At 37.2% G+C, this 25,655-nt stretch overlaps 1 protein-coding gene across 7 annotated transcripts in view; it reads right to left on the bottom strand.

Moving 5' to 3' along the window:
• INVS (inversin) overlaps positions 1–25,655 on the bottom strand; it is a 173,909-nt gene that overhangs the window by 131,261 nt on the left and 16,993 nt on the right. For 6 of the 7 annotated variants that reach the window (XR_006196012.1, XM_042913663.1, XM_042913664.1 and 3 more), the window contains exons 2-3: positions 23,088–23,217; positions 6,565–6,731 (exon numbers count right to left, since the gene is read on the bottom strand). Coding sequence is in view for 6 of the 7 variants with exons in the window: in XM_042913663.1 (XP_042769597.1) it covers positions 6,565–6,731; positions 23,088–23,193 (273 nt within the window). In the remaining variant the exon portion in view is untranslated. Of the gene's footprint in view, positions 1–6,564; positions 6,732–23,087; positions 23,218–25,655 lie in introns of those variants that run through there. The other variant, XM_042913665.1, reaches the window with a different exon arrangement.

Raw genomic sequence — 25,655 nt, 5'->3', positions numbered from 1 at the left:
TTTTTCTTGTGTTGTCAATTTTAGCTATTTTGACAGGTGTGAGGTGATAACTCACTGTAATTTTGATTTGCATTTCCCTGATGATGAGTGACGTTGAGCATCTTTTCATGAGTCTGTTGGCACCTTGACGTTTATAACAGCATTATCTATAACAGTCAAACTATGGAAACAGCCCAAATATCCACTGACTGATGAATGGATAAAGAAGATATCACGAAAAAAAAAAAAGAAAAAATATATATATAATGGAATATTACTCAGCCATAATATATGATGGTTACAGTCATAATATATAACTGATGGTTACCAGAGGGAGGTGGGTGGGGGGATGGGTGAAATAGGTATGGGGATTAAGGAGTGCACTTGTGATGAGCACCAGGTGATGTATGGAAGTGTTGAATCACTATATTGTACACCTGAAACTAGTATTACACTGTATGTCAACTATACTGTAATTTAAATAAAAACTTTTAAAAAGTAGCTTAAAAATAAGACAAAAAACATTCGGGTATATGCAAAGAGAATGATGAATAATTTGTTAAAAAAGAGAATTGAAAGGAGAATTGACCCGATTTCTTCGTCCAATAACAGACTGGGACTAGAAGATCCTGAAGGAACTTTTTACCTCTGACATCTACTGATTCCTAAAGAGTACTATGAAGTTTATACCTATATTGCAGTATGACCAATAGCGATAATATTGATAACCTACAGTGTTAGTATATTTCTCTACCAACCAAAATGCTTTCTATCTAAGAACACATCATTCCTATAAAGCAGACAGGGAGAAGTATATTATCCCATTTTATAGATGAAGAAATTGAGGCATACCAGAGTGATATTTGATGGGAAGTTAAGCTCACAGTGTCTTGTAAAATACCACTAACAAAATTATATGGGGCTGGGGTGGATAATAAAAAGGAATAAACATAACAACCAGTTTAAATTTCAACAGTTTTGAAGACCATACCATTCATAATAAATTTATCTGGCATTCGAATTTATCGATTCATTCCTTCATTCATAAATTCATTAAACAAACATTAACTGAATCTTTTTTAAATGGCAGGAATTGTGCTAAGACAGAAACTAACAGCATTAGTTGGGTGAAAATAGGTAAGTGAAATTTATGATGATCAGTGGTAGGCATGGAGTTAAGCAGAAGTATGTATATGTATGTGTATGTACACACACACACAGGGATACGGAGTTCCAGGAGACTGGGAGATGGACTGTTGGTGTGTTTGTGTATTAAATGAGTGTGTCTAAAGTAAGGGAATCTAATATCTTAATATTGTTACTTGGTATTAAGTTTTCCTAAAAAGTTTCAGAGGTATTCTACTCTTCTCCTTTAATTATTTTAAGTCATTAACCTGGAAACAGCCTATCTTGAAAACAGAAAATTAATATTCAGTTTTCAAGGATGAATTGAGAATTATGTGGTGAATTAAAAAAACACCAATACACTACACAACACAACCACAGTGTGAAGCTTCTTTAGTTTTTGTGTTTAACATGATATATTTTTCAGTGGGTAGTCTTAATCTTCTCGAAACCAAACTAATAACCTCCTGGAAGATTAAAAATGCATAACTATTAACATTTAATAAGATTGCCAAGACTTTTTTTTATCCTTATTAACAAACAAATGTATCTGTGGAAGTGAGAGAAATAGCAGATTCCCTGGAGGAAAACATTTCTAACAATTAGGTATCTTTTGTGAGAAACCCAGAAAAGGTATGACTGATTGCCTTCTTGGATTAAACTGAGGGTACAAATGAAAAATAAATTAGGTACAGATGTTCAGTATATTGAGATTAATTTTATTCTTGTGGGTACCATTTTCTTAGCTGCTTGGACAAACAGCAATTTGTTTCCAGAGAAGTGAGTATGTGTCAAAGTAAGTAAGCCACTCAGCACGGTTCAATAAGTTTTTCCCACATATGTGTTCTGAAACCGGATAAATGTTTCTAATAAACAAAATGTCTGGCATTTGTATTAATAATGACTTTCTATATAAGTAACCCAAAGTGTATTCATTCATTCGGCCAAGACAGGTCAGACACTGTGTTAGGTTCTAGGGGATTCAAAAATAAAGAAAACAAAGTTCTTGCCTGGAGATCCAGTCCAGTGGGAAAGTGACAAGTGAGCAATTATTACAGTACAAGATAATGGGGCTCTACTGGAGACATGAACAACATGCTATGGGAACAAGAGTTTTTCCTACTAATCAACCTAATGAAAGATACATAATTAGGTCACTATCACACAAAAAAGCAAAAAGATAGTAAATAACATATGAGAATGGTTGATCTTCAGGTCAGTAGTAATAAATGACTATTTACATGGCATGGCTGTTGATACTTTATAAAATGCTTAGATATAAAAGGTAGATACCTTTATATCTATATCTAAGGCCTTATATCTAAGGCCAGCTTTAATTATCACTTGATATCTTTATTAACGATCTTTGTAGACAACTTATGAGCAGGAATCAGGTCTTTCATCTTTGTATTCCAAAGCCTTAGCACAGCACCTGTTACACAGTAACAGTTTGAATATATTTTGAATGAATGCATTCATGCACATATACATGAATACTGATGATTATGCAAATAGCACACTTCTGAGTTCACAGATAACAGAATCGAATGGGATAGACAAGCCTTGAGAAGAATATTTGATATCTGATAGATCCAAGAGGGTGACTAAACAAAGACAAATGAAGTTTAATAGGTATCAGTATGGAGAGTACTTTTTCACCACAGACATATGTGATTCATTTTTTTATATTCTCTCTAGGTGCATAATCATGACTACATAGTAGACATTTGGCAACTATGGAATGGATGAACAGTTCTACCTCCACAATATATCCCTTAGACCAAACTCCTCCTCTCTATTGGCCTGAACTGTAATAACTTTCTATGTACCTCCTCTCTCTTCCTCTTCCAAAAGAGCTTTAGTTGTCGTATTTGTCTCCCTAAAGTACTATTATGGTGTAACTTTTATTTTTAAATTTTCTAAGTAGCTCCCTCGTATTCAGGACCCTTTATTTATTTATTTATTTATTTAATTTTTGAGAGAGGGAGAGAGAGGACGTGAGCAGGGGAAGAGCAGAGAGAGAGAGAGGGAGACAGAGAATCCCAAGTGGGCTTCATGCTGTCAGTGCAGAGCCTGACGTGGGGCTTGCTCCTGTGAACCATGAGATCATGACCTGAGCCAATATCAAGAGTTGGATGTTCAACTGACTGAGCCACCCAGGTGCCCTAGGACTCTTTATTTAAAAACCATAATTAAAAACAAAACAAAAAAAGGATTGGAGGTACACAGTATAAAAGCCTGGCACTGGAACACAGCAGACACTAAATGGCTAAAAATTAATGAGCTAGGTTGTCCTGGGACAATTAGTTATTCATATGTTTTAAAATGAGAATAGATCCCTATACAAAAATCAACTTGTTATGTATTAAAGACTTATACAGGAAAGAAAACATAGGATAGTTTTAAAACAATCTCTGCTTAGCTCTTTGGTCTCCCAGCTGCTGTTTACTGCTGGGTTTCTTTGAGCCTCGCCCAGCACAAGCACAGTTTAGGAATGTGCTAACAATTAGCAAAAAATTTGTACCCAGATTTTCGAGTTCTTTCTCTGCGGTTCCCTCCTCTCCAGGATTTTGCCTTTTCACCTTCCAGCAACTGCTAACTCCAGACTCTACCTGTGGTTTCTCAGCCTCATAAGATAATCACTTCCTGCTAGGGTTGTATTCTTTTGTGTCCTACTTTGGAAGATGCCTTGAAGGAGATAAATGTGATGTTCATTTCCCATGATTCTCTTCTCCGAATGATTGTAATTTCTTAGATCCTGCTTATGCTGACTGCTCACAATGCCTTCAAACTATGTACATATATTTTGTTCAGTTTTTATAAATGTTTTTGGTGGATAGGTTATTCTAAAATAAGTGGTCATGGCAAGAACTGATGCCTAGTCATGAGAGTCTCTTACTGATTGTTCATTTTTCTGATTTCTTCTATCTTTAACCATTCCATCAATGGTTATTTTACATAGTGTTTCTAATGATGCCAATATCGGTTTCTGAGGGAATAAATCTGTTTATCATTTCTGCTCTCATTCATGGTAGATTCCTTCCTCAAATGTTTGGTGATCTTTCACTGTGAGATCTTGTTTGGTCTATGCAATATGGGAGAATCCTGGTTTGGGGTGAAGATGTTTGCTCTAAAGAAAATTTGTGTTTGTATCTGCTCAGAGGCAGGGTGTCCCAGGTGTGACCTGGGTCATGTCATCTCCAACTATTCTTTGAAAATTATTTCTAGATCCTTCACATTCTTATTCCTGCCTGATCTATACTAGCTCTGATTTTGAAAAATAATGGTGCTTTTGCATAAAGCACAAAATCAAACATAAAACCCAGTTTTGATCTGGACAGAGCAGAATATTAAAGAATTATGACCACTCTTGTTCTGGAAATTCTACTAGTGTTAGTATAGCCTAAAGATACATTTCCGCTTTTGACAAATATGCAAAAACAAACCGCAACACAGAGAAAGGGGGAAAAGGAGGAAATGTATAATTATCAGATAGTCAAAAGACCACGAAACTGGCTATTTCTGAAATCAGCTATGTAAATTGTGACATGTAAATATAGTTCTATTTATTCTTTGATGCTGTAGAAAGTCACAGTTTAAAAAATAAAGGAGTGGGGTGCCTGGCTGGCTCAGTTTGGCGTCCAACTCTTGATTTCAGCTCATGTCACGATCTCACAGTTGTGAAATTGAGCCCCACCTCTGGCTCCGCACTAGGCATGGAGCCTGCTTAAGATTCTCTCTTCCTGTCCCTCTGCCTCTCCCCCGTGCTCGCTCTTTCCCTCTCTCCGTCAAAATAAACAAACAAAGAAAAAATAAAGGAGAAACAAAAAGCAAAAGAAAACAATGCACTGTACCTTGTGAAGACTTATAACTAACCCAATCTCTCAGCCTTTTTTGTCATGCTACACCTCTACAAAGATGACATGGCTGTAGGCTCATTGACTCAAACCCCCAGTTTTTTCACATGACCCACTTGATGTGAAGCTACCTACATTTTTGAAGTTGGGTTTTAAATCTACATGAACCACAATGAAAAATCTAAAGTGTATCAAATTCTTAATACTAGGGCTATTTCCAATCTGAAATGTTTACTTTTTTATGATAACAAGTTAAATGGAGTCACCCCTCCTGAGTGAATAATTTTTACAGCTGACAAGCCTAGGTGAAAGGTTACAAATACCTGAACAGTAGTTAAAACAGAAATTGAAAATGAGGGAGATTTTTTAAAAAATTACTATAATGAAAAGCAAATTCAAGAGCAATAACTTTGGGAATAACCTGACAGACCTAACTGATCACAGCATATAACTAGCATATTCAGTAGTATCTCTTAATGTCAGTCTCTTTTTATGTAGTCAACTAATGAAAAAGATATTTTTCTAACCCCTCAATTAATCAGCTATATCTGGTTCACATTTTTTAATGGGAAATAACTCTAATAGTTTCTGCTGGATCTAGCTAATTTTTATTGCTTTTTATTCCAAAAATATATGTCTAAAATAACAAAAAGAAAAATATCAGGCACTGGAAATATATCTTATACACCATAATTTTACAGAGGGAAAAATCATTTTCAGATAAAGAAGTCTTTAAATAAATTTATAAGCTTCCCATTTTAATTTTTTGATATGTTTAATCTCAAAAATCTCAGCTCTTGACAATGTCTTTAACAAACCTGAAATTATTTATACTGGCAATACAGTTTTAGATTTTTAAAAAGGTGAAATACATTTAGAAAATAAATTTCTTTTATACTTAATGCCCATACTATAAGAGAGACTGCAACTTTTTGTTGTAAAAGATAATTAATAGTTGTGAGGGGGAAATTTTTAAACAGTAAAAAGTACCAAAATTCATACATATTACCAATGTTAAAACTCAACCACTATTAATATCTGTTTTTTAAAAAATATTTTAATGTTTATTTATTTTTGAGAGAGACAGAGCGCGAGCAGGAGAGGGGCAGAGAGAGAGGGAGACACAGAATCCAAAACAGGCTCCAGGCTCTGAGCTGTCAGCACAGAGCCCATCATGGGGCTCGAACTCACAAACTGCGAGATCATAACTTGAGCTGAAGTTGGTCGCTTAACTGACTGAGCCACCAAGGCGCCCTCTTAGTGTTTTTCTTTTTGGTCTTTGCTTTTTGCTTTTTCCCTATGCATAAATCGATTTGTAATGTGGTCTGTCATAGTATACATACAATTTTTATTCTTTTTCCCTGACTTAATCTTAGATCATAAAATGAATTCCATTGCTTAAGGAATGCGGATAAGTGAATAGGGCCACTCATGATTATCTGTGCTTTATTCTCTGCAGTATAGACTGCTTCCAGAGAGAACAAATGGAACTAAGAGTCGCATACTTGTGATTTCTTTACCATCTGTCTATTCCATAGTCCCATTAATCAACGTACAAGTATCTCACAAAAGGTTTACACTTCAAAGGAATTTAACTTCTCACCTTTTGAGCTGCAAGATGGAGGGCCGTTCTCTGGCTGTGGTCAGTTTTATTAACATCTGCTCCTGCCTTCAGGAGAGCATCTGCACAATCCAGTCTGTCAGCCAACACACAGTACATGAGTGGTGTCCTCCCAAATTGATCTTCTTTGTCTTTAAGGGCAGAGTTTCCTATGAGTATAAGAAAACAGTGGTCTTTGGTAATTGTTGTTGTTATTACTAGTATAACTAGGAATACATTTGCTAACTTTATTATCAAGCTTTGTGTTAAAAGCATGAAATATATGCCATTTTTACTTACCCGATGAGACAGATATCACTACCCCCATATTATAGGAAACTGAGACTCTGAGAAGTTAAGGAACCAGTTTATATTACACTGAAAGTAGGTAGAGCTAAAACTCAAACTGATAATTGATTCTAAAGGCCATATTCTTGGGGCTCCTGAATAACTCAGTCAGTTAAGCATCCAACTTTTGCTCAGGTCATGATCTCACAGTTTGTGGGTTCAAGCCCTGCATCGGGCTCTGTGCTGACGGAGCCTGGAGCCTTCTTTGGATTCTGTGTCTCCCTTTCTCTCTGCCCCTCCCCTGCTTGTGCTCACTCTCTCTTTCTCTCTCTCTTTCAGAAATAAAAAAAATAAATATTAAAAAAATAAAGACCATATTCTTAACTACCACGTTATGCTGAATTACCATTGTGAGATACGGAGCTACTTATTTTCCCCTCTCACTCCTTTCTTTTGTGTAGGCCATACACTACACATTGTGGTATGCTTTTACAAGGGATACAAAACTGAATCATGGTTGGCTTCCCATTACAATATGGAGCAAGTGCATACTACCCTGATCCTTCCTCTAATGACAACTAAAAACCCAGGCAAAATACATGAAAGGTTGAGAAAAGGAGACAAACTAGGGACTGTGGGACTCAGGGAACAACCTAATGGTGAGTTCCCTGTATTCCTTTCCCTTTCTTTCTTTCTTTCCTTTTTTTTTTCCTTCTAAAGACAGCCTGGGTGCTAAAGTAACCCACAATCAGAAACACCAATGGGTAGATACAAAATTCCCCAGGAAGCCTGCTCTCTCCAAGATTGGGAATAGGGTAGCCCTGGGAGACTCAACCCTGTTGATTATACTTGCTCTACTCAAAGCACATACAGTGAAAGAAACTGTACCTCTTTTCCCCCCTACTAGGCATGGCAGAGACTGTGGAGAGGAGTCCTATAAACCATCATGCCCTGCATTAAGAAAAGGATAGCAATGACGTAGTATCTTAGCCCTTTCCAACTAGATCAGTGGGGAGGATTATGGAGAGGAAGAGGCTGGAGAAAGCAATTTTTTAAATTGGTGCATGAAGTCATAAACAACTCTGGGAAGTCCATGTGTCAAACTAACCAGAATCAAAGTAGCCAAAGTTTTGAGAAGTGAACTCTGGGTAGAATATTGTCGAGGTTCTAAATTAGCTTGGGTAGCACACACGTAGGGCAGACCAGAAGATCCCTGTAAGAGCTATGGAAACTAACATGACATTTGAACCATAGTCCACAATTTTGGAACAGAAAGTTCATTCTAAACCAAAACAGACTGTCAGTCTATTAAAATAGGAGATTATTAAATACGATCCAGAGTCTCATAACAAAATACACAAAATGTCCAGGATATAATCCAAAATTATTAGATAAACCAAGAGCCAGAAAAACATTAAACAAAAAGAGACAATCAATAGGCACAAATACTGTGATGATATAGATACTAGAATTATCAGACAAGGATTTTAAAGTAACTATGATAAAAATGCTCCAACAAGCAATTATGAACATTCTTGAAACAAATGGAAAAATACAAAGTCACAGCAAAGAAAGACAGAATATAAAGATGAACCAAATGAAAATTTCGGAATAATAAACAGTTTAATAAACAAGTAAATAACCAAATAAAATAACTAAAATAAAAACCTCACTGAATGGAGATGACAGAGGAAAGAATCACTGAACTTGATGACAGACCAATAAATATTATGCAATCTGAAGAAATGATAGAAAAGACAGAAACAAAATAATCAGTGAGTGTCAGGGCTCCATGGGACAATAACAAAGTACCTACCATTCATATCACCAGAGTTCCAGAAAGAGAGGAAAAAGAATGAAGGGCTAAAAACATACTTGAAGGAGTAATGGCTGGAAATAGCCTAAATTTGATGAAAGACACAGACCTACAGATTTAAAAAGCTGAGCAAAACTCAAACAGAATAAACCCCAAGAAATCCATGCTGAGTCAATCATAATCAAAACTTGAAAACTAAAGAAGAAAAAAATCACGACAGCAGCCAGAGAGAAGAACATATTATAAGGGAAAAACTATTCGTCACAATGTATTTCTCATGAGAAACTATTGACAGAACATTTTTCAAGTGTTGGGGGTAAGGGTAGAGATGAGCTGTCAAACAAGAATTCTATAGCCAGTGCTTGCTTGGGCTGAGGAATAAATAAGGCAGGCATTTGAAGGGTCATAGCTAAAGGGTATACAGGGTTTCTTTGGGGAGTAATAAAGTTGTTCTAAAATTAATCATGGTGATGTTTGTACAACTCTGAATATACAAACTCACTGAATTGTACTTTAAATTGGTGAATTGCATGGTATGGATGTATGGCAAATTTCAATAAAGCTGTTACAAATAGCCCCACTACATATAAATTAAAATTGAAAACTAAAAACATTTAAGAAATTCAGAGGAAGACAGGAAAGAGGAAAAAACAGGAATGGAAAACAGTGTTTACAAACAGTAAAGACATAATAAACTAGAAATCTTAAATCTTAACACCAATAATTACATTAAAGGTAAATGACAAAAAATACACCAATAAAAAAAGAGGTGGATATAAAACAAAGACCCAACTATATGCTATTTATAAAAAAACTCATTTGAAATATAATAAGTAGATTAAAAGTAAAACAATGAGCACAGATATGCTATATAAGTGCTAATTAAAAGAAAGCTGATTAATATCAGATATTAAATCTGATAAAATAGACTTCAAAGCAAAGACAATTACCAGGGGCAAACAGAAACATTATATAACGATAAAGGGATCAATTCACCAAGAATACATAACAATCTGTACTAAATGTGTATGTACCAAATCACAGAGCTTCAAAATAGAAGCACCAAAACTGATAGATGTGAATGAAACATTTGAAAAATTTACAATTATAATGGGTAACTTCAATACCCTTCTCTCTCTCAATAATTGGTTGAACTACTAAAATGAAAAGCAGTGATGACAGAAAAAAAACTGAATACCATTAAACAGCAGGATATAACTGATACTTATTGATCATGTCACTTAACAACAGCCACGTATGTAACCTTTTAAAACACCAAAAAAACCCCGCAAAAAAACAAAAAAACAACCCACCGATGGGACCATTCACCAAAATAGACCATATAGTGGGTCATAAAACAAACATTAACAGATTTAAAGAAGTGAAGTCATACAGGGGTGCCTGGGTCACTCAGTCAGTTGGGTGTCCAACTCTTGATTTTGGCTCAGGTCATGATCGAACTCAGGTTCAGGAGTTTGAGCCCCACCCTGGGATTCTCTCTCTCCCTCCGTCTCTCTGCCCCTCCCCCTCTTGTGCTTGCTCGCTCTCTCTCTCTCTCAAAATAAATAAATAAACTTTAAAGAAAGAAGTGAAATCATACAAAGCATATTCTTTGACAATAATGTAATTAAATTACAAATCAATAACAGAAATATAATGGGAAATCACTGAATATTTGGGAATTAAACATCACACAGATAATCCATGAGTTAAAGAGAGTATCTCAAGGGAAATTAAAAAACATAATTAAATGAATGAAAATAAAAGTACTGTTGTAAGGTTCATACTCTACACATGAGGGGACTTAGAAGAAAATATACGGCATTGAATACTTGTATTACAACAGAACAATAGGTTCAAATCAATGATCTATACTTCTACCTTAGGGCACTAAAAAAAGAAGACCAAATTTAATCCAAATCAAGCAGAGGAAGTACATAATAAGATAAGAGCAGAGATCAATGAAATTAAAATTAGAAAAACACTAGAAAAAAATCAATGAAACTAAAAGTTGGCTCTTGGAAAACATTGAAATTGATAAATCTCTGATCAGAGTGATCATTAAAAACAGAGCAGACAGAAATTTCCAATATCAGAAATGAAAGCAGGTACAACACTACAGAGCCTGAAGTCATTAAATGGAAAATAGGGAAATATTATGAACAATTTTACGCCCATAAATTCAAATTTAAGTTAAATGGCCGAAAAAGGACACTTAGATCAATAGGACAGAATTGAGAGTACTGAACAGACTCATATATGTATATGATCAGCTGATTTTTGACAAAGGTGCAAAGGCAAACCAATGGATAATCTTCAATAAATGGTGCTGGGAAAACCTGGACATCCATACACAAAACTAAAAAAATGAACAAACCAAAAACTTTCCCTGTATTTTTCACCATATACAAAAATTATCTCAAAGTGAATCATAATCTTAAATGTAACACCTTTATAACTATATAAAACTCTTAGAAGTAAACAAAAATGACAATCTCTGTGACCTTGAGTTAGACGAAGATTTCTTAGACACGATACTAAAGAACAATCCATTAAAAAAATCAATAAATTGGATTTCACCCAAATTAAAAATGCTGTTTGAAAGACACTGTTAAGAAAACAGAAAGACAAGCCACAAATTGGGAGAAAATATTTGCAAAACACATATCTGATAAAGTCTTCTACCTAGAATAAACCAACAAAACTAAAAGGCAATCTATGGAAGGGGAGAAGATATTTGCAAATGACATATCTGATAAAGGGTTAGTATCCAAAAAATATAAAGAACTTATAAAATTCAACACCCCCCAAAAAAGAGTTCTTACAACTGAATAATAAAAAGGCAGATAATGAAATTAAAAGATGGGTAAAAGTTTTAAAGAAAAATTTCACCAAATACACATGTAGAAAGACGCCAAACATCATTAATACACAGGGAAATATAAATTCAAACCATGATGTGATGCCATTACACATCCATTAGAATGGTTAAAACAAAACCAAAACTAAAAACAAACCTGACAATACCAAACACTGGTGAGGATACAGAACAATGAGAACTCTCAGCCATCACTGGTAGGAGTTCAAAATGGTATAGCCATTACAGAAAACTGCCAGTTTCTCATTAAGTTAAACATAGACTTACTACATGGCCCAATAATCTCTTTCTTAGGTGTTTACTCAGGAGAAACAAAAGCATGAAAGCTGATGTTCACATAAAAACTTGTATTTGGACATTTAAGGAAGTCTCATTCATAATTGCTAAAAACTGGAAATATCCCAATTGGCCTTCTAGTGGAGAATGACAAAAGAACTGTAGTCATCCATACAGTAGGATACTGCTCAGTAATAAAAAGGCATGAACTACTGACCTACTCAACCAGGAAAAAATCTCAAATGTATTATACTAAGTGAAAGAACTCTGTTTCAAAGGGTGCATATGGTATTCATTTACACCACATACTTGGAAAGATAAAACTGTAGGGAGAGAAAACAGACCAGTGGTTACAAGGGCTGGGATGTGAAGACGCATTGATTATAAAGGGACACAGGGAAATTTTGGGGTGTGATGGAACTTGCCTATATCTTGATGGTGGCGATTACATGACTACGTATTTGTTAAAATTAAGTAACTCTAGAGTAGCAAGGATTGGGGTTACTGTATTTAGTGTATTATGCCTCAATAAAGTTTACTTTAAAACAACAACAAAAGATACTTCCTGACATGTACTTTAAGTGAAAAAAATTTCCTACTTTCATCACAGACAACGATCAGGTATTCATATATAAGTTGAGGGTTACCACATACAAGTTGAAAATGAGGGAAGCCAGTGACTTCTAAGGTGCTTTGGCATAAACTCTGCTAAAGCTGTTCAAATGAAATATTTTTGAAGGGAAATATAAATGCTAGGAGAAGAAAGAGAAGGTGTCACACTTCTGTTTTAGTTGTTTTGTGCCTGAGATTAAGCTACTGTGTTAGCTCTAAATATTTCAGTATAGGGGCACCTGGATGGCTCAGTTGGTTAAGTGCCCAATTTCGGCTCAGGTCATGATCCCGTGGTTTGTCAGTTCGAGTCCTGCGTCAGGCTCCGTGCTGACAGCTCAGAGCCTGGAGCGTGCTTCAGATTCTCTGTCTTCCTCTGTGCCCCTCCTCCGCTCGCACTCTGTCTCTTTCTCTCAAAAATGAATAAAAATAAATAAATAAATAAATAATATATTTCAATATATATTTAAATCTTGGATGTGTTAGGACCCAGAAGTACTTTTTAGTTTCTTAGATAACTCGTTTTGCTGATTCACGTTTCCATGTATCCTGGTAATAAAGCAAGAGAGGTCATCGCTTTTGAGATCTGAAAGAGACTTACAATTTGTGTATAACTCCTAGAGGAGGTAGGTGTTCTTTTTCAGAATCTCAGTTTGGGAGATAGAGGCAACTTCTGCATCTGATTCACCGTATCTGATAATAGAAGCCCCTGTGCTGAGTGGTAACACAGTGCTGGGTGTTATTCCCTCCACAATGTCTAATGTCTAATCCAGAAGTTTCCAGAGATTCTATCACTGCATTTATAGATAAGGACTCACTTAAACCCAAACTCATTAATAAAACTAAACCATATTATAGGTAGAGCATGTTCCTTTTATCATTTGAGCCCTGGTGGAGTTAAAATGATACTTCTAGAGAATATGCAAACAAGACCAGTCTCTAGTTGTCTTTCATGATGGAAGGGCACTCTCTGCCACTGTATTGGCTTCCAGTGCTGTAATCCTACAGCAGTATGTAGGATTAGCAAGATGATGGTAATTCAGGTTTCATTTCTCATTGGACATGTTACTGAGGGAGAAGATTTGGGAACTGTGGTCACAAGAACACATGTTCAGAAATGGAGGCAATCATCATCTACTGGGATAATGCTACCTGACTAGGCTTCTTAGGGCCAAAGTGAAGTCAACACCATGGGGTTAATAGGTAACTGTACCTCCTAGGATATAGAACTTTAGGCCAATTGCTATGTTTTTCCCAAGTCTTCTGTAAGGTACAGGGAAACTTCAAGCCTCCTCTTCAATCCCTGAAATACTTGTTTTTGCGTGACTCGTTATGACACTTGCCGACAGAGAAGATTTAATTGGGTTATGTGGCCACCATCCAGTATGTTGTGCCTGCCTATGTGGCAGAATTTGTGTATTTGAGGAGTCTGAAAGCATGTATCCCCTATTCCTGATTAGAAAAGCAGCATTCAGCTTCATTTAGGTCCTGTTTTGAGTTGCTTTAGGGGACAGAGGCTCTATGGCTAGTTTCTGAGTAACGGGAATCCTATCAGGTTCTGAGCTTCCTGGCTAAAAGGGAATAATAACCGAGAGAGGCCTGCGCCTTAATTGACCTACCATCCCCCCTTCTTTAGGTCTCTCAATTATAGCATTCAGCCAATACCCGTCCAGTCTGCACAACAGCTTATTTTGATGTTTGAGTGAAATAATTTCCTGTTTGGAAGTGTTTGGTAACTGCAATACGTTGCACACATGTAGGGTTTGGGATGTAAACTCATATTCACTCTACAGCAGTGCACTTAAATTTGAATTCCTGCCAGGAGCAGCTAATATAGAAAGCAGCTGGCTAGTGTGCTCTGTTGTTTTAATTACTCTGGCGACTGTGGAGATAGCCTCTAATCCATGACCAAATGGTGCTTGCTTACCGGGGGCTGGCATTCTGCATGTGCTCAGCCTGAACATAGCTCAGAAAGCTGAGATGGGACCGTGACTGGAAGGCCACCGTTCCACAGCATGCAGTTATTTTAAGTCTAGCTGAAGCAGAAGAGTCTGGATGGTTAATGGGTTGGTACGTGCAGAAACCAGAGCTCCAACTTAGCAGTTAGAAGATATGACTGTCACTTACAGTGATAGCTGCTACCTAATAGGTACTGTGCCACCCTGTCCAACACGAGCAAATCCAGCATTCTTTTTTTTTAAGTTTATTTATTTTTGACAGAGAGAGAGAGAGAGAGAGAGAGAGAGAGTGCAAGCGTCACCTAAGGAGGGGCAGAAAGAGGAGACACAGAATCCGAAGCAGGCTCCAGGCTCTGAGCTATCAGCACAGAGCCTGATGCGGGGCTTGAACTCATGAACCATGAGATCATGACCTGGGCTGAAGTCGAACGCTTAACCGACTGAGCCAACCAGGCGCCCCCAGCATTCTTTATTAACCTTTTATTTGCTTGTTGTAAAATGTTACCTGCGTGTGGCATCAAAGATGCATTTCATCTGCTTTCGCCCACTTCATACATTACACCTTTTGTATTGCTACAATCTTGGGAAGGCATTTGTGGTCATTTAAAAACCAAGGGCACCTGGGTGGCTCAGTTGGTTAAGCATCCGACTTCAGCTCAGGTCGTGATCTCATGGTTTGTGGGTTTGAGCCCTGCATTGGGTTCTGTGCTGACAGCTCAGAGACTGGAGCCTGTTTCAGATTCTGTGTCTCCCTCTGTCTCTGCCCCTCCCCAGCTCATGCTCTATCTCTCTCTCAAAAATAAATAAACACTGGGGCACCTGGGTGGCTCAGTCGGTTAGGCGTCTGACTTCAGCTCAGGTCATGATCTCACAGTCTGTGAGTTCAAGTCCCGTGTCAGGCTCTCTGCTGACAGCTCAGAGCCTGGAGCCTGCTTCCAATTCTGTGTCTCCCTCTGTCTCTGCCCCTCCCCAGCTCATGCTCTATCTCTCTCTCAAAAATAAATAAACACTGGGGCAACTGGGTGGCTCAGTCGGTTAGGCGTCTGACTTCAGCTCAGGTCATGATCTCACACTCTGTGAGTTCGAGCCCCGTGTCAGGCTCTGTGCTGGTAGCCTGGAGCCTGCTTCGGATTCTGTGTCTCCCTCTGTCTCTGCCCCTCCCCTGCTCATACTCTGTCTCAAAAATTAGTAAAAACATTAAAAAAAATTTTTTTAATAAATATTAAAAAAATAAAAAAAACTATTTGCTTAGGGGCACTTGGGTGGCTCAGTTGGTTAAGCGTCTGACTCATGATTTTGGCTCAGGGCATGATCTCACGGTTCATGGGTTCGGGCAATGTGGAGCTTGCTTGGGGTTCTCTCTTTGTCCCTTTCTCTCTCTCTCAAAATAAATAAATGTAAAAAAATAAAAACTACACGCTTATTGTTATAAAGGCAACATGGAAACAATAGAGAGAACATAGGATTCAAAATCAAACAAATTGGTTTGAGTCTCAGCTGTGCAGTTATTAACCTTACAACTAAATTTCTTAACTTCTGAGTCTCAGTGTCCTAACATATAAAATGAGAATTATAATAATAATAAGGGACATATTACATTTTGAGATCACTTGAGATTTTATAAAATATTATCACATATTATCTCATTATAGTTATTGTGGTATCTTAAAATAGCATTTAAACTCATTGCTATTTTGAAATTATACTTGTTAGATCTTCCATTAGACCTTGCTATTTAATGTATCAATAAAATATGATTGTAGGTATACTGCAATATCATAATTTTAAAATAGTTTGATAACCGTACTTCAACATAGCTACTTTACTTTGGATCCCTATATACCATGCGTAAGCTCTTAAAAACATATTTTTGAGAAGGGGTACATAAGCTTTACCAGATTGCCAAAAAGGTTAGGAAAAGTCCTATTTAGATAACCATTCAGTTCGTCAGTCAAGGTTTAGACCTAATCAGCTCTTCCTGTCTTGTGTTTCTCATTCTCTCTGTATCCATACATATGAATGTGCATGTGTACACAGAGATATCTCCACGCCTGGAGGATCCATAGTTTAGTAGTTAAAAGCATGAGCTTTGGAATCAGGCTTCCAGGCTCTAATCTAAGTTCTGCTACTTACAGACAAGTCACTAAATCTCTCTACACCTCGGTTTCCTCACCTATAAAAGGAGGGTAATAAGAGTATTCAAAACTCTGTAGTGTTTTGCTGCTAAATGAGTTAATGAGTTGCAAAACACTTATATAGTGTCTGGCACATAGAACATGACTTTATGAAATGCTGGCTAATTTTATTACTATTATAAGTATGAGTACATACAAATGTAGGCTGATAAACACACACACACACACACACACACACACACACACACACACACACGACCTAACATTCATAAAACATTTAGTGACCCTAAAGTTTAAGGTGAAGGTTGAGGTAAAGTAAGATGTTAACCTGAAATAATGTCACTGGTCTGCTACTTAGGAGACTCCTTGCCATACTAAACTACTGTGCTGGGAGAGGTCATAGTCAAAAAGAGAAAATAACTCAAGAGGTTTACACTTGTTTAGAACATGGATGGGGCATCAAAAGTTGTGGTATAATCAGAATGGTGTTGTCTTGTCACTTGACCACTCAAACAACCCCAAACGCTATTAGCAGTGATGGTCCGATCAATCATTACGCACTTTGCATATCTACAAATTATTCCGTTTAGTCTTCACAAAGAAAACAGTACTATTCTTCATTGCATTTAGTAATTTTTCATTTTGAGACATTTCTAAAACCATGTAAGCCTGGATCATTTTACTGTTAAGTCCAACCTGATAAAATAATAACAGTAACAAGGTCTTTTTATTGTCTACTATGTGTCAAGTATGATGCTGGATTTTTTTTTTTTTGAGACATACTCAGCATATATCATTATGTTAGTTTCAGGTCGACTATATAATAATTTAATATTTGTATCTACTGCAAAATGATCACCACAGTGAGTCTAGTTAACATCTGTCACCACATAGTTACAAGTTTTTCTTGTGATGAGAACTTTTAAGATCTACTCTCTTAAAAACTTTCTTTTTTTCTCTCAGAAATTTTCAAATAAATGATACAGTATTATTAACTATAGTTACCCTTGATGTTTTACAGTCATTACCCCATTGAACGCTCACATAAAGCATTATGGTCTATGGTTTTCAGATGAGGATATTGAGGCTCAAAAAGATTAAGTGGCTTACCCAAGGTAATACAGCGAAGAAATGACAAAGCCAGAACTCAAAACTCAGATTTATGTGACTCTAAAATCCACATCTTTTCTACAATACTACATTGTATAGTATTAATATGAATCTACTAAATTTTATTATCAACTGTATCACTGGTATTCATCCAAATTATCTGAATTTAAAGTTAAGAGAAAAAGCTACATATCTACAAATGACAACCATAATACGTAAGGATTTTGCTATGTATGTTTATGCTTTTGGGGCCCAAGATTGAGCCCTAAATCATCTGAATCGAGGACATAATGTTATGTTAAGACATTAATCCGTTGTATTAGGTTAAACACTAAAAATCGCTTCTAAAATGATGTCTCATTCAGAGAAAGCCTCCTCAGTCCTTCTCCAGAACAATGGACAGCATAGAAAGTGTTCGATTTAATTAGTTGTGTATGTAGAAAGAGATGCTCATCTGTTTCCATGGAGTCGAACACATCACTGACATACTTCTCCATGGAAACAGAGAAGGGAAAACAGAAAACGCTAAAGTGAATGAGTTTAGTGAGCAGTTGGTGAGCAAAGATTCAAGAAAAAAAATTATTCATCTGTAGTACTATATTATGAGTTTAGGAAAGAGAAAAAGCAGCTATTCAGAGATCGTCAAAATGCATTAAATAAAAGAATACATAAGATACACTGAAATGTAAGATGAAACAGTTATTACTTTGATAGAGATATACAAATATTGGGAAATGCCAGGAGCACAGGTATGACGGTCTTTTCTCAAAAGACATGACAGCAGAATTCTGAAAAGATGAGCAGTGTTAACAGCTCAAACTTGGTAATGAAGCAAGATGATAGAACACAGAAGGAACTCATTTATAAAATAAATTTATCAGCTCTATGCTGGTTTCACAGAATTTTGTCCTGCTTTGTTTTTAAGGACTTTTATTTCTTTGGGATTTAAAGTTATAAGAATATTTCAAGTTTTGTTATGCAACACTTAGTTAATTTGTATGACTGAGTCTGTATAACCATTTTTAATTTATAAAACACTGTGTGTTTTGTTTCCTTTGAAGGTTATTTTTCATTAAAATAATAAAGAGTTCCTTTTATTTTATTTAAAAATTTTTTTTAACGTTTTATTTATTTTTGAGACAGGGAGAGACAGCATGAACAGGGGAGGGTCAGAGAGAGGGAGACACAGAATCTGAAACAGGCTCCAGGCTCTGAGCTGTCAGCACAGAGCCCAACATGGGGCTCGAACTCACGGACTGTGAGATCATGACCTGAGCCAAAGTTGGCCGCTTAACCGACTGAGCCACCCAGGCGCCCCAAGAGTTCCTTTTATAAGACATTTTTTTCTTGAGGTATTCTGAGTTACAAAAAAAAATTTCCAATGGAATTTTATCCTAACCTGCCTCTCAAATCAGTTTAATTTAATTCAATTTGATTCAACTTGATTCACCATTAATCCTGACCCTCAAAATGATTATAGGCCTCTTAGGAGGAAAGGTACTTAAAAGAATGATTGTAACATTTATTCACTCCTTCAACAAATATATCTCCTGTCTCTATTATGTGTCCAGAACCGTGCTGGGTTTTGCAAATAAAGTGATGAATTAAACAGACACAGTCTATACTCATGGAGGCTACTAGCTTATGGGAGAGAGATATTAAGATAGTCATATGTATAAATACACAAGTTCAATGAAGAAAACCCTGCAGAGTTCTAAGAGAGAACACAACAAAAAAATTTCACTGAGACTGGATGTTGAGGGCAGGTCTCTTTGAAGAAATGACCTAAAATCTGAGGACTGAAGGATGAGTAAGAGTTGGTCAGATAGAAAATGGGGGAGAACAGTATTTCCAGCAAAAGCCCTGAGACAGAAAAGGGCTTGGTGGGTTTGTGAAAATGAAAGAGAGCAAGTTTTTCTTGGAACAGAGTGGATAAAGGTGAAGCTGGAGAGGGAAAGAGGAACAGGTGCACTCTTAAGTTTTATTCCAAGTATAATGGGAAGCAAAGAATTTTGAGCAGGAAAATGACAAAACTGTATACATAGCTTTCAGTACAAGAAAACATGGAACACTTAAAAAAAGTTCAAAAAGGCAAAACTAGACTATAGTGTTTAAGATCTATACCTAGGTAGTAAAATTACAATGTAATTATTATTGTAAAAGTCAAGAAAGCAAATTACTCCACGGAGTAGGGTAGAAGGTATTAGGGGATTCTAGGGGAACAATGTTCTCTGTCTCTTGACCTAATGGCAGTTACATAGATGTTTGCTTTATATTTATTTATTAACATTACATATAAGTTGCATGTACTTCTCTCTATATATACTTCTTTTTATTTATTTGTTTTTAAAAAAATTGTTTTAATGTTTATTTATTTTTGAGACAGAGAGAGACAGAGCATGAACAGGGGAGGGGCAGAGAGAGAGGGAAGACACAGAATCTGAAACAGGCTCCAGGCTCTGAGCTGTCAGTACAGAGCCTGATGCGGGGCTTGAACTCACGGACCGTGAGATCATGACCTGAGTCGAAGTCGGACGCTTAGCCGATCAAGCCACCTAGGTGCCCCTATATATACTTCTAAATAAGTATGTTTTGTCTTCTTTTAATAAAAGAGTGGATTGAGGTAATGAAGTGGAGTGCAGATAGCTCAAGAAGCTTGGTTTTGGTGACTGAGAGTGACAATTGTCACCCCTCACCCATATCCATTCTCTGATTATTTTCTTTCCTAAGAATTGAGCACTCTGAGCTTTAGCTGGGCATGATGTCATCAAAGGAGAGATACCTTAGCCTCCTTTGTCATAGGTGTGGCTCTGTGTCTAAGTCCAGTCCACCTCCTAAGTGACAAATGGCTTTTCTGAACTCTCTCCACCCCTGCTGGCTGGGCTATGGCTATAACAGAAGTATCTGCCTTTGACCCAAGATGGAAGCCACATGTTGACGAGACAGCCACGTCCTAGCAGCCTCCCTGGATGGTTTTGTGAAGTGGCCACCATAGACTGCCCACTTATCTTTGTACTATGATGAGAATAAAATATACTTCTATCTTTCTTAAGTAACTGCCAGAGCAGTTTTCAGGCTATGACTGATACAGCTATGAGGGAAGTCAAGAGATATGGAGAGCAATGGCAGCTCCTCGAGGGGGGTGAAGGAATAGGGAAAGGATTTAAAAAAAATTTTTTTTTAATGTTTACCACTTATTTTTAAGAGAGAGAGAGAGTGTGTGAGCAAGGGGGGGGGGGCAGAGAGAGAGGGAGACACAGAATCTGAAGCAGGCTCCAGCATCTATCAGCACAGAGCCTGATGCAGAGCTCAAACTCACCAACCGTGAGATCATGACCTGAGCCAAAGTTGGATGCTTAACCGACTGAGCCAATCAGGCTCCCTGGGAAGGGATTTTTAAGTAATGGAGACATTAGAGCATGTTTACATGTTGATGGGAAGAATATAGAAGAAAAGATTGAAGGGGTAGTAATCAGAAGTTTATACACAAAATGGAGCAAGGTCCCTGAGAAGATAGGAAGGGATGGAATACAGAACATATGTGGATGAACTGACCTTGGACAGAAGGGGATATTTGGTCTGTTTGAGAGAAGAGAAGAGAAGAGAAGAGAAGAGAAGAGAAGAGAAGAGAAGAGAAGAGAAAAGAAGATGGATGCAGATGTAGGTTGATTTCTAGATATGCTGGAAGGTGATGGAGTTCCTTCTTAAAGCTCATTTTCTGTAGGGAATATAAAGCATTGGATGAGAGCGGAGGGAGGGAGGATTGGTGGCTAGAGATTTCAGGAGACTGAGAAGGTATGAAACACTCTTTATGGAGAAATGTGGTATAATGAGTAGAAAGTGTTGGGTGCCTATCTGAGGTAGGTAACCACATTAGGGTGCTACCAATCTTTGTGACCGGTTAAATTGTTCGGGGGTTGGCATTAGGTCCATTTATAGCTGGGGTTGCAACAGCCAGGTGCAACAGAAGGTGAGGAGAAAAGACAATTTTTCTTAGGTACGAATTTGAACAGTAGACTATGGGATCAGGGCTCAATGGCAGGAGGGAAAAAGACAAAAGGAGATAGATGGTTGAAACTGCAGAAGATAATGGACTGCAAGTCTTAATGACTTGAAAAACTATTGTTCTCATTAGTGGGTGAACTGGAAGTAAGCGTTTTAATTGAATGGTGGAATTTTTGAATGAGTGGCTCAGAGGCAGTGGAAGATGTCTCATTCCAGGAAATAACTGTGGATGCAGTAGCTGACATGAAGTTGAGGTATTAGGAGGGAACGTCTCTGATAGAAAAGAGAAGCCTGCACAGGGGATGTAGTAAAAGAATTTTGTCTTTAAAGATAAGTAGGAGTGTAGTAGAAAAGAGAATGAGGAGGTAGAAAAGAGGAGACAGATAAAATTCATGGCATTTAGGGAATGGAACCCCTAGTCAGGGGTTAGGGTGCATGGATAGAAGGTTTTCGAGAAACTGGAAAGGTAGGGCAAAAATAAATTCTGAAGGAACCTGTATGGAAATTGAAGTAGTGTGAACTTTATTTTACAGTCCAAGTCGTCAATCACGTCACTAGACACTGGTGTGTGAAAAGATTTAAAAAACATACATTTGGGGGCACCTGAGTTGCTCAGTCGGTTAAGCATCCGACTTCAGCTCAGGTCATGATCTCACAGTTTGTGGGTTCCAGCCCCGCATCGGGCTCTGTGCTGACAGCTCAGAGCCTGGAGCCTGCTTTGGATTCTGTGTCTCCCTCTCTCGTTGCCCCTCTCCCGCTCGGTCTCTCTCTGTCTCTCAAAAATAAAAATGTTAATTAAAAATTTTTTTAATATTAAAAAATTTTTTAATATACATTTTTATTTATTTTCTTTAAATAAATAAATGACTTCTGATTAGCTGGAAATGAGGTTTTTACAATATCTGAAAAATCCTTACCCATTTTTGTCCCTGAATACTCTCTCTCTTTCCTACTCACTTTGCTCTCTCCCTTTAGCATTTTTATATGGACCTCTATGTATATGATACGGAGAACATTGAATCTATTTCAATCAATTGACTCAATGATAGGGAGAACACTTAATCAATTTTAAGTCATTACAATTTCAGTTATTTGCAAGCTTTAGTACTTTGGGTATATACTAAATTTTGAAGATCATTATCCACTATCTCATTCTAGATCTCTGTTATTATAAAGATGAATTAATTCTCTTGGCACCTTTGAGTACATATCCAGATTTAGTGTCAAACATACAGATATTTCTCAAGTACTTTTTACCTAATCCTAAACTTTTTTTTTTTTTTTTTTTTTTTTTTAAGTTTTAGGACTTACTTTCTTGTTCAAGTTCTGGTATGAAATATAAATAATGATACATTGCCATTAAAATGTATAAGTACACTGCAACTAAGACTAACACACTCCCCTAGGACAGAGTTATTTTTAAAGGTTCTGTATTTATGGGGACCACTTACCTATGATGAGCCTGTGAAGAGCACCCTTATCTCCATTAATGGCAGCAGCATGAACTTGGGATGCTAATGAGGAGCCAGTAAAGAACAAGTTCTCTGACCTGTTCATAGTCTTCTCCACAACTGGAGCACCCTGAAACAATGATTTAAACCATGAGTATATGCAGGAAACATTTCTGAAAGCTGTCTCATCCATACTGAGTGGGTATGTTATAAATATGGCTGAATTGGAATAGTTGACTAGGATTCAAAAAGTCTGCAATCCTGGTCCTAGAATTGCCACAATGTTGGCCAAATAAATGACCCTTTGTACGAGTTGGTCATCTGGAAAATGAGAGGGATGGATGCTTCCACAACTCTTCTCAGGGGCTACCCGAGGGAAAAAAGAGGGGCTCAGTATTTAACCTTAGGCACAGGGCTCAAAAGCCACAGTGACTTCTGTTGTGATTCCACATAATAATAAACATCAGATTTGATATTGGGATTAAAGGTGATGATCAAGCCACAAAATGGGTATGATGTGAATTTATTGTCAGGTCAGAATCAACTAGATCTAAGTGCTAAATTAGAAAGCACTTAGTTCTTTCTCTCATGCTGCCGAAAGGGACAATTTTTATTTGTCTTTGCCTTCTGCCCATCAAGGAAATATACCTAGCTTGAGATCTCGACCTCAGGATTTTACTTGGAAAAACCACATCATTAGGATCAACCATATTTCATTTAGAAAAATTTTGTTCTGGCTGGTAACCCGATATGTTTTGCTAGAACCTTCTAGAAACTCAGCTGCATAGAAAAATAGTGAGTTCTGTAGCATAAGACTGTTGAAGCAGAGGCTGGATTATGTCAGAAATGCAGCATGAAGAATTCAAAGACAAAGGGGTAGTTGCATCTATGATTTTAAACTTCCTTCCTAAATGTAAGATGCTATATCAAAGTTCCCCAGTTGAATGCCTGCAAGGACCAGGAAAGTAAATAGTGTAAGACCCAGCGGGAGTCATGGTGAGCATGGGAAACTGAAGCATACACGCCTATCTAAAGAAAGCAGCTGCTAATCATCCATTTAATAGCTGCCAAAGGGGCAGACAAACCCTCTTCTGATTTCACCAAAGTGTCACTCCAATCTCTGTGACTCCTAAGGATCCGGGAGTTTTGTAGGAGAAATTTATCACTACTGATGAGCTAGTACTTGTATTGTCATTGACAAGGATTATTGGTTCAAATTCTGCCTCAAAGTGAAAGTGTTTTCTTAATTTTGGTAAAGGTCAGCTCTTCATGTCTTTATTTTGCTGACAATTTGAGTTAACATGCTGGCAGAAAATATGGGCTTTGTGAGACACTTCTGTCATGTCTGTCATGTCAGAAAGACCACTGTCATAGACAGGATTATATTAAAATGACTTGAAAGAAGCTACAAAATGGATGGAGGCGGGAACACAGTAAAAGAGGAATTGCACTTGGGCTCTAGGCCTGATTCTGTGAATAATAAATAGCATCTCCTTAGGCTACCTCAGCTCTCTGATTTCCTGTAAAATACGAACAATGAAAAAGGTAGACCGTTGATCCATTCAATAAGTTGAGTGCTATGTACTAGGCACTGCTCTGAACTCTAATACGTACCATTTTAGATTCTAAGTGATCACTTTTAGGCATATCAGAATCACACACACAGACAAGCCTCTTCATATGCCTTTTGAAAAATACACTGTTTAGATCTCAGTTAAATATATTTTTTATATATTTCACCTCGTAATTGTTAGCACTTATCATAGTAACAGGTACATAGCTGGTGTTCAGTCAGTGTTTGTTGAATGAAAAGTCATAGGCTGGGTGCTAAGTCCAGAGGGTGAGCAGGATCAAAGTTTAATTTCTTGGACTAAAGAGGTTATACTCATGAGCGTCTGATCTTTTTTTAATTCCCCATTTCTCTTTTGTCAGACAGGTAGAGAGTGGTATAAGGATAAGAACACAGGACTAGGAGAGAGGAGACCTAACTAAAAGTCTTGGCTCTGCCACCATCTAATAATGTCACCCTGGGAAAAGCATTCTCTAGGGTCCTTTTTTAGTTACACACACACACACACACACACACACACACACACACGTTTAGTACTCATGTCTTTTGTAAATAATTTTTATAAATGAACATCAAAACTATTCGTCAGTTATAATGTACAGGTATCATTAACTAATTATAAAACCAGCCAGTGTAATAAATGCTTCTAATAATATAACTGTACAAGACTAGTGGTGCTGCAGTCACAAGCAAAGACTCATTTTGATCAGGACTAAAGGGTTGGTGTTTTGGCAAGTTCTCAGAGATGGTGACATTTGAGATGGCATTCCAGATAGAGAAGGGGCTGAGGCCATTCCAAGGCAGAGGAAAGCTGGAGTACAGGCAAGGAGTAGGGAGAACCACAAAAAAGCAGAATGCCTCCCAGGTACTTGATTGTGTAGCTATCAGGTGGGACACGGGGACCTGGCTTGGCATTTACAGGTGAGGCTGGGGAGCTAACTCGGGCCAGGTTAAGATCCTGAACGGCTCGGCTGACGAAATTCGTAACTGTCCTGTAG

The sequence above is a fragment of the Panthera leo genome, chromosome D4 (assembly GCF_018350215.1).
Source record: "Panthera leo isolate Ple1 chromosome D4, P.leo_Ple1_pat1.1, whole genome shotgun sequence".
NCBI classification, from domain to species: Eukaryota; Metazoa; Chordata; class Mammalia; order Carnivora; family Felidae; genus Panthera; species Panthera leo.
Note: the sequence above shows the minus strand (reverse complement) of the source record. Positions and strands in the feature narration are given on the sequence as shown.